Here is a 10,076-nt window from a genome sequence, read left to right as displayed (position 1 = left end):
ACTTTTTTTCAAGTCGCCGACAGTGGTTTTTTTTTGTTTTTTACCTGAAATTGAAAAAAATCCGGAAAATTTGCCACGTAGGAAAGGCGCCCGCTGCCGTGGCCTAGGTTTCTCACTGTATACATCNTTTCCCCCGGCGGCACCTTTTTTTGAATTTTCTTTTTTTTCAACGCCGTTTTTCGGGGATTTCGGTTTTTTTTTGAATTGTTTCGCAATAACATTCGGAAAATAGAAAACTTTTAACACATTTTAATGCAATAAAAATTTTTGATCGGAGTCCCTCTTTAAAGGCGCATAGGGGGTCGGAATTTTGAACATCGAGGAAAGTAGGTCATGATTGGGCTCATTTTAAAGCTCATTTCGCGAGAAATTCAGAAAACTTTGATTTATGCAGAAATGAGCAAAACTTGTCGAGTTATGGCCTTTTCCAATATTTTAAGAAAATTTTCACTGAAAATATTCAAGCCATAACTCTGTGGATTTTCTAAATTTCCCGCGTTTCGATCTTAAAAATGAGTATAATCATGACTGTGTTCCTTTAAATTTGAAACTTCGGACCCCTCGTGCTGGGCCCGTCGAAATGGGCGGAGCCTAGTCATGGTTATACTCATTTCGAAGCTAAAAACGTGGGGAATTCGAAAATATCAATTTCCAGTCATTTCAAGCCCCGGCAGGCTCTTAATTGGCCTATTTTCAGCCATTTTAAGCCAAATTTTCTCAGTTTTTTTGCAGACCAATTTTGGGCCTCTTCGACAAATTTGAGTCAATTTTTTGAGTGTTTCTAGACAAAATTAGTCAATTTTAGGTCAATTAGCATTCTAAAGCAAAAATGGACCTTTTCAACATCAGATTGGGCTCCTGCTTCCAACCAAGCCCATCCAAACGACCGTTTTTTGAAATTCTGGGCCACTTTTCTCAAAATCTCCAATTTCTCATTTCGACACTTCGCCTGACAATCGAAAATCGATGGTAGGAATGCGAAAATGCACAATTGTCGATTCTGGCACGTCTCCTGAATAGAATCAGATGACGTTCCTTCAATGACTTCTGGATCTTTGGAATTGACGACGTCTTCTAGTTTGGATTCTGAATACGAGATCAATTCAGATGACGTCCGCCCTCCTTGATAGTCCTCTCCATCAGATGACGTTGATCCTGGAGCGAAGAATTTGATCGTGGGAAATCCTTGAATTCCGAATTTTCGAGATATCGATTGATGGGCGGTTGCGTCGAGTGTACCGAACTGCAAAAAGGGTACTGTAGGCGTACTTCATTTTTTTAGCGCTATTATTGATTTTTACCTCAAATTTTGCCAATTTTCCTAGATTTACAACGTAAATCCGTTATAACTTCTGATTTTTTGAATTAAAAACAAATCGACTTTATTTCAGCTTTTTAGGCCGAAAAACGGCTCAAGACACGAATTTTCCAAGCTGTCGTAAGGTAAAGTGTAAAGTCCGCAGTGGCGGTGTTTGCGGGCTATGCGCATTCAAAGTGGCGCGAATTTGAAATTGAGTTTTAGAAAATTTGAAATTAGGCCAAAAAACATATTTTGATGGCTTCAGGCCAAAATTATGCGATTTTTCGCATTTTTTCAGAACGAAAGTGTCCACAAGTGCGAAAAATGTGGTAATATTTGGCAAAAATCGAAATTTCGATTTTCACAGATTTTCATCGATTTTTAGGTGTAATTTTGTCAATTTTCCTAGATTTACAGCGTAAATCCGTTATACCGTCTGATTTTTTGAATTTTTTACCGGAAAAATCGTTTCTATTTCAGTTTTTCAACCGAAAAACGGCTCGAAACACGAATTTTCCAAGCTGTCGTAAGGTAAAGTGTAAAGTCCGCAGTGACGGTGTTTGCGGGCTACGCGCATTCAAACTAGCGCCAATTTGAATTTGAGTTTTTCAAATTTTGACGGTTCTAGACCGAAATTTCGCGATTTTTTTGCTCAAATTTTTCATTTCAGGTCATTTTTACTGATTTTTCGGCTCTTTTCCGCACCTTAATCTTCCCAGCCATGGCTTTCGCCGCCTTTTCCCACTCCGGAGCCAATTTCTGACAATGTCCACACCAGGGAGCGAAGAATTCGACCATCCAAGTATCCTTACTGTTCAGAACCAATTTTTCGAAATTCGAGTCCGTCAAAGTGACTACTTTTCCAGAAATTCCCGATTTTTTCGAGGATTTTTCGGATTTTTTGGATTTTCCTCCAGATCTCTCCTCCAACGTCTTCTTAATCGTCTTCTGAATCACTTCCGCAATTCCTTTTGCAGTTCTTGGTCCATCATAATCGATTGGTTTCGATTTATCGCCCAAACCGAATATTTTGATCGTTGGCCACCCTTTAATACCGTATTTCGACGGTAACGCCTTCTGAATCGTCCCATCAATCGATCCAATCGATGCGATTCCTTTCAAAAGTTTCGCCGCTTTTTTGTATTCGGGAACCAGCGATTTACAGTGGCCACAACTGCAAAGAATTGATTTTTTTCAAATCCTTCATATTTCGTGATCTTTCAAATTTTTATCAGAAAAAACGCTTTTATTTCAGCTTTTTAGGCCAAAAAATAGCTCAAAACATTAATTTTCCGAATTGTCGTAAAATATAATTCAAAGTCTGCAGTGACGGTGTTTGCGGACGGCGCGTATTCAAATGGGCGCGAATTTCGAATTGAGCTTTAGAAATTTAGAAATTAGGTTAAACTTTTGCGATTTTTTGCATTTTTTCAAAGTTAAAGTGCCCAAAAGTGCGAAAAATGTGGTAATTTTTAAGCAAAAAATCGAAATTTCGATTTTCCCAAATTTTCATTGATTTTTAGGTGTAATTTTGCCAATTTTCCTAGATTTACAGCTTAAATCTGTTATACCTTGTGATTTTTTGAATTTTATACCAGAAAAATCGCTTCGATTTCAGCTTTTCAGGCCGAAAAACGGCTCAAAACATGAATTTTCCAAGCTGTCGTAAGGTAGGTTGCCAAGTCCGCAGTTACGGTGTTTGCGGACTACGCGCATTCAAACTGGCGCGAATTTCAAACAGAGTTTTTGGAAACTTCAGAATTCGGTCATTTTAAGCTGAAATTTCGCGATTTTTCCGATTTTTCGCAAATTTTCGAGACTTGCTAAGTCTCTAAACTCACTGAGGCGCGTAAAACTCTACCACCCAAATGCGATCGCTCTTTAAAACTTTTGAATCGAAATTCGAGTCAGTGAGCTCAGCAATTCCATCGCTGGAGGTGTAGAAGCAATTTATCCATACGGGGACTGCAATAAATCGATAAATTATTGATTTTCTGCACTAGAAAACCCACGAAATAGAAGCAAAATCAATCGCATTTTCGGAGAGATTGCTCAGCTTGCAATATGCTGATTTTTGAGCTTTTTCAGAGCTTTTTAGATCTTTTGGGATTTTTTGGCGTTTTCTGATGTTTTGAATTCCGGATCCGGGCGGTCTGTTGGCTGGAAAACGTATGTGATGCGTGGAGGTCAATGACGTGGCAATTTGGGTCACAAGTTCACACTAAAATCGATAACTAGGTCTTGAAGTTTATACGAATAGCCTCTAAAACTGAAAAATTTGCTGAAAATCAGAAAAAATCCAAAAAATTGGGTGAAAATCGGGAAAATTGACTGAAAATAGGTTAAAATCGTTTAAAAAGCGGCGAGAGAGTGTGGGAAATGAGGAGACGCAGAGAACGAGAAAAGGGAAAGCGCGCTCCACTGGACAGTAGGCAAATTAGTGGGAATTTTAAATTTAAAAAAGTGGTGAGTCTGAAATTGCATTGAAATAGAAATTTTGATGCTTAAAAATAGCGGAAAAACAAGGAATAGGATGATAAAAAATAGAAAAAAGTCTAAAATTTCAGAAAAAATAAAGAAAAAATCTGGAAATCGATAATTTCGACCTAAAACGTTATTTTTCGAATTTTGCTGAAAATTTTCTTAAAATTCCGAAAAATTCTTTCTTTGCTAGCTTCCCTCACAAAAATTACCAGCAAAAAATCAATAAAATCACTCAAATTTACGAAAAATTCAAAAAAAACGGTGCAAGTGCGCTCCAATGAGAAATTTCCGGAAATTCGATAATTGAGGCATTCAACGGGTTTAAGACCGTAGGAAATCGATAAAAAAGAGAAAAAAAAGAGGTCAACAGGGATTTTTTATTCACAAAGTATCATTTTTTGAAGAAAAAATGTTTTTTTGAAAAATCAAAAAAAAAATTTTCAATCGATTTTCTTCGGCTCAACGGCCAGTTTGGCTTTATTGACATCCTTTTCGACCTCTCTGATAGAATCCAAGTACGCTGGACGTACAGTATCCTCATGGCCAACAATTGCACAGTACACTCTCACAATCATTTCCGGGATACGGTAGCACGTCAAAAAGAACAAAATCTGAATGAGAATGCCGGCCAAAATGAAGACATAAGAATTCAAATCTCTCTTGTTTCCCGCCAAAATCGAGGATTCGAGGCCAGCGGCGAAATTGGCTACTGTACGCATGTTGTCAACTAGTTCATTGGGTTTTCTCATCCATGTATGGTAGCATGACAGTAGGAAAAGGGAGAATGCGTAGGCGGAGAGGTACAGTAGGGCCGGGGAAATTGGTAGGAATGCCTTCATGGTCCGTTTAGTCAAGCTGTTCCAGGCTTCCTTGATGTCATACTGTTGATTGGCGGTCTGCAACTGGATGTTTGAAATTGATTTTAAAATTGCTTAAAAGTGCTTCAAAATCCTCTCTAAAATCGGTTTTTCAAAAAAAAAAAATTTTTTTGGAAATTTTCAATTTTTAATTTCCCCCATAACTTATTTCACACTTGCATTATCTCAACGAAACATATATTTTTGAACTCCCCTTGCTTTTAGCTTTCAAATAAGTATAATCATGACCCACTTTCTCAAAAATCTAAATTTCCGACCCTTGTGCGCCTTTAAAGTCAAAAAAAAGTCGAAAATCAAACTTTGCGGAACCTAGTCGTGTTTATACTTATTTTGAAGCTAAAAACGCACCAAAGTCGATTATCTGCATTTTATTCAGAAATTCGCAAAAACAACAAAGTTCTGATGAAATCAAAATTTTGCAAGATTTTATTAACTTATTGATTTTCTCATAACTCTTTCAATTTTCGAAAATTGTGAATGAAACACGTATTTTCAAAATTTTCGCGTTTTTAGCTTCAAAATGAGTATAAACATGACCTACTTTACTGGAATTTCAACATTCGGACCCCTTATGCGCCTTTAAAGTTGAAAATCCCGAAAAATCAAAGTGGGCGGAGCCTAGTCGTGTTTATAGTCATTTTGAAGCCAAAAAATCAAGGAGTTAGAAAATTCAAGTTTCATTCAGAAATTCGCAAAAATAACAAAGTTATGATGAAATCAAAATTTTGCAAGATTTTATTAACTTATTGATTTTATCATAACTTTATGATGTCGCAATATTTCCGAACAAAACGTATATTTTTGAGCTTTTCGCGTTTTTAGCTTCAAAATGAGTATAAACATGACCTACTTTACTGGAATTTCAAAATTCGGACCCCTTATGCGCCTTTAAAGTTGAAAAATCCCGAAAAACCAAAGTGGGCGGAGCCTAGTCGTGTTTATACTCATTTTGAAGCTCTCAACACGAGAAATCCGAATATTCTATTTTTAGACAAAAATTCTCGAAACTGGCCAAGTTATGGTTTGAAACAAAACCGAACCGACTGAATTTGAACCATTTCTCCTTCCAATGCTTTTTTCTTGCGTATATCCAACACGAAATCGGAGAATTCGTTCTGATCAGCCACATTTTTATAAATCGACATATCATCCAGAAATTCTTCCACTTTATGATCAATCCAAAGGACGAAACGGAGAACATTCCATCCATAGAGCAAAGCTCCGACGAATGAAAAGATTACAACGTACCAGGAGTATTTGTCATGCACATCATCATCTGGAAACCAGAAAATTCAAATTTCCCGCGTTGAGAGCTTCAAAATGAGTATAATCATGACAATATTCCTTTAAACTTGAAATTTCGAGTTTAAAGGCGCATAGGGGTCCTCAATTTTCAAGGTGGGAGGAGCCTAGTCATGATTATACTCATTTTGAAGCTCCTGGTGCTAGAAATGTAAAAATTAAGGTTTCATAAGAAGGTATTGAAAAATAACCGAGTTATGGCGTTCACAAGAGTTTAGGAGAAACTTAGCTGACAATGATTTAGACCATAACTTAGATGACTTTCAATACGTTTATAAGAAAATTAGATTTTCGAATTTCCCGCGTTGAGAGCTTTAAAATAAGCCTAAACACGACTAGGTTCCGCCCATTTTGAAATTTTCCTAAATTTGGTTTTAAAGGCGCATAGGGGTCTTCAATTTTCAAAGTGGGCGCAGTCTAGTCATGATTATACTTATTTTAAAGCTCATAGTGCGAAAAATTGAAAAGTTAAGTTTCATTCAAAAATTGTAGATTTTAAGAAAGTTATGAGGCAAACTAAATATTTTAGGGAAATTCTAAAAAACTTGTTTTCCCCATAACTTTCTTATTTTGCAAATATTTTTGAACAAAACAACGATTTTCCTATTCGTCAAAGTTTGTGCTTTAAAATGAGTATAATCATGACCTACTTTCCTGGATTTTCAAATTTCCTGCCCCTTATGCGCCTTTAAAGTGTGAAAACTCAAAGTGGGCGGAGCCTAGTCGTGTTTGGGCTCATTTTAAAGCTCTCAATGCCCCAAATTCAAATCCACTAACCAACACCAATAAAAATGTTCACAATCATCAGAAAATCCCGTTTTGGTGGTCCATCCAACACTTTTACCGTATTCACCAGTTCCACGCCGACACTCCAGAGTACGGTAGCGAAGTCGATGTTCTGAAAAAGAAGGAGGAATGGTTTCTTAGATTTTCTAGGCCACCAGGAGGAGATGGTGGCCTAGAAATGTCGAAAAAGAAATTTCTAGGCCACCGTAAGCCACCTACAGTAGTCCCATTCTCCATTGCCAACTCCGTGGCATTTTCAGCGATTTCTTGAGCCAATTCCCATGAATTTAGTGTCAAATAAGTGCGTTTTTTGATGGTGAAAACGCCCAAAACGATGAGTCCAACGATGAGAAAAATGAAGAGAACGTCTGAAATTGAATTTTCAGATTTTCTGGAATTTCCTGAGCTGAAAATCTGGAATTGTTGATTTCGGCGCATTTTGAGCTTCAAAACGAGCCCAAACACGACAAATTGCAGCCGCTTTTAACCGATTTTGAGCGATTTTCAAAACTACAGTAACCCAACAACTATTTAAAGGCGCATACCAGAATTTCGAACCTGTCAATCTCAATTTTTTGCGAAAAAATCGATTTTCAACGTTTGAGAGCTTCAAAATAAGCCCTAAAACCGTTATTTTCCGGGGTTTTTCCAGCCAATTTGGCGTCGCGAAGTGAAAACTACAGTAGTCTTCAAATTTAAAGGCGCATGGTGTTCAAATATTTGCGAGACTAGATTTTTCATTCATCGCTCATCGAGAGCTTCAAAATGAGCCCAAACACGATCAATTTCGATTAATTTTGACTGCTTCTGAGTGAAATTTCAAAACTACAGTAACTCAAAACAAGTTTAAAGGCGCATACTAGAATTTCGATCCTGTCAAACTCAATTTTTTGCGAAATAATCGATTTTCAACGTTAGAAAGCTTCAAAATGAGCCCAAGAACTCATATTTTCCGTATTTTTAAGCGTAATTTGTGTCTCGAAGCGAAAACTACAGTAATCCTTCAAATTTAAAGGCACATAACCTATTTTCACTGCTAAAAATGCGATTTTTACTAATTTCTAAGCTCAATTTCGCGATTTTAAGCGGGTTTTCAAGCTAAAAACTAGGGTTTTCCAGATTTTTCAAGTTAAAAATCTAAAAAATCGATTTTCCAGAATCTTCCAGAATCCAATCACTCACTGATCGCAATTCTCTTCCGTCGATGACTATTCCCAATCACACTCAGAAACATGATATTTTAGCTCAAAAATAGGAATAGAAATGAAATTGTGAAGTTGCTCGACGGAGCCGACTGGCTCCACGTTGCCTGGATGCTCCGTCGGTGTTGCCTGGAGACTAAAAGCCATGAGAAGAAACAGAAAAAAAATAGAAGCACATTTGAATTTATTCTTTTTGGTTTTTCTTCTATAAAAGGAAAAAAACAGAAAGAAACAAAAATTAAATAAAATAAGCCAATTTTCGGGGGAATATAGGGGGTAGAGGGAGTGGATAATTAATTGAGATCCTTGTCTATTTCTGTGGGACAAAAAAAGGAGGAAGATGGGGGCGGAGCTTATAGTACAATGTGTGATTAAAAATACGAGTTATACTGTTTGATGGATAAGAGGAATTGTGCTTCTTGTAGTAGTGACGAGTGGGGGGCGGAGCTTAGGCACGCTCTCCACGGATGCGTCTGGCGAGTTGCATGTCCTTTGGCATGATGGTGACGCGCTTGGCGTGGATGGCGCACAGGTTGGTGTCCTCGAACAGGCCGACGAGGTAGGCCTCAGATGCCTCCTGCAAATTGGGATTTTTCGAATTTTGGAAGTTTCTAGGGCAAAATTCAGCGATTCAGGAGATTCGGGAGCTAGTTTTAGGGGTATGGAAGGCTCCAGAGCGCTCTGGGAACCTCTGGAGCAAATTTCAGCGGCTCGGGAGTTTTCTGACCAGAAGCTTCTAGAACCTTCAGGGACCATCTAGAAGCTCCAGGAGTCATATGGAAGCTTTTAGAACATTCAGGAGCTATCCAGAAGCTTCTAGAACCGTTATGAGCTATCTAGAAGTTTCCAGAACCAAATGTCGGGATTTCAAGAGTACGGAATGTCCTAGAGCCTCTAGAGCAAGTTTCAGTGGCTCCGGAGCATCTGGAGCTGGCTTGAGAGGTCTAGAAGCATCTAGAGCCTTCAAGATCTATTCCGAAGCTTCTAGAACATTCAGGGTCTATCCAGAAGATTCGAGAGCCGCCAATATCTGGGAGTTAAGAAGTTCAGAAGCTTCTAGAGCGAGTTTCAGAGGCTCAGAAGCTTCTGGAGATAATTTGAGGTCTAGAACCTCCAGGAGCCATATGTAAACTTCTAGAACATTCAGAAACTATCCAGAATCTTCTAGAACCTTAATGAGCTATACAGAAGCATCCAGAGCTGAAATTTGAGATTTTAGGGGTCCAGAAGCTACCCGAACTAGTTTGAGTGGCATCTAGATGGCTCCAGAAGCTTAAAGAGCCATATAAAAGCTAGTTACAGCTTCGAGAACGATCTAGAAGCTTCCAGAACCAAATTTTGGGATTTTAGGGGATTGAGAGGTTCAGAAGGTACTAGAGCTCCTCTGAGCATCTGGGAGCTGTCTGGAAGATTCTAGAACCTTCTGAAGCCATATAAAAGCGATTTTCAGCTTCGAAGGGCAAATTTGACACTCCAGAAGCTCATAAAACCCCCAAAAAGCACCAATTTCTCACCTGAAGGGCTCCGATAGCGGCCGACTGGAAACGGAGATCAGTCTTGAAGTCCTGAGCGATCTCACGGACGAGACGTTGGAATGGGAGCTTGCGGATAAGGAGCTCAGTCGACTTCTGGTAACGACGAATCTCACGGAGAGCGACGGTTCCTGGACGATAGCGATGTGGCTTCTTGACTCCACCGGTGGTTGGCGCCGATTTACGGGCGGCCTTCGTGGCGAGTTGCTTTCTTGGAGCCTTTCCTCCGGTCGACTTGCGGGCGGTTTGCTTGGTACGAGCCATTTCGGTGCTTTCTGGAAAAAAACAGGGTGAGTTTTGGGATTTTAGGAGAGAGAAATTGAGAAAGAAAGACGATCAGAGAGAGGAAAGCAAAAAAAAAATTCAAAAATTAGGAAATTTTTTTTCGAAAATTAGCAATTCCCAGTGCTTAGAAAACTTCGAAAATCTCTGGAATCCTTTGGGAACTGCTGCGATAAAACAAAAACAAACAAATTCTAAAAAGTATTCTTTTTTTCGAAAAAAATTATATTTTCGGGGAAACTTCTGCTAAAATCAACATTCACTAGGGAATTCCCCACATATTATACTACTTTTTCAAACAAAATCGCGA

The 10,076-nt window shown here is 38.5% G+C and overlaps 3 protein-coding genes across 3 annotated transcripts in view; all 3 read right to left on the bottom strand.

The window, feature by feature from the left end:
- Positions 1–3,337, bottom strand: part of CBG11768 — a gene marked incomplete at both ends in the record, with an annotated part of 4,580 nt that extends 1,243 nt beyond the window's left edge. The window contains 4 exons of the mRNA XM_002640970.1: positions 836–1,243; positions 2,006–2,474; positions 3,142–3,265; positions 3,313–3,337. Coding sequence (XP_002641016.1) covers positions 836–1,243; positions 2,006–2,474; positions 3,142–3,265; positions 3,313–3,337 — 1,026 coding nt within the window. The remainder of the gene's footprint in view (positions 1–835; positions 1,244–2,005; positions 2,475–3,141; positions 3,266–3,312) is intronic.
- Positions 3,338–4,224: 887 nt separating this feature from the next.
- CBG11769 lies at positions 4,225–7,188 on the bottom strand (the record flags this gene model as incomplete). Its single annotated transcript, XM_002640971.2, has 4 exons — positions 4,225–4,680; positions 5,703–5,938; positions 6,748–6,862; positions 6,970–7,188. 4 exons carry the CDS (start codon positions 7,186–7,188, stop codon positions 4,225–4,227), a joined length of 1,026 nt encoding a protein of 341 aa, XP_002641017.2.
- Positions 7,189–8,400: 1,212 nt separating this feature from the next.
- Positions 8,401–9,748, bottom strand: Cbr-his-72 (the record flags this gene model as incomplete). The annotated part of the gene is made up of 2 exons (XM_002640972.1): positions 8,401–8,529; positions 9,467–9,748. 2 exons carry the CDS (start codon positions 9,746–9,748, stop codon positions 8,401–8,403), a joined length of 411 nt encoding a protein of 136 aa, XP_002641018.1.
- Positions 9,749–10,076: the final 328 nt, after the last annotated feature.

The sequence above is a fragment of the Caenorhabditis briggsae genome, assembly GCF_000004555.2.
Source record: "Caenorhabditis briggsae complete genome, chrIII, whole genome shotgun sequence".
Taxonomy (NCBI): Eukaryota; Metazoa; Nematoda; class Chromadorea; order Rhabditida; family Rhabditidae; genus Caenorhabditis; species Caenorhabditis briggsae.
This window is presented reverse-complemented; position numbering and strand designations above follow the sequence as displayed.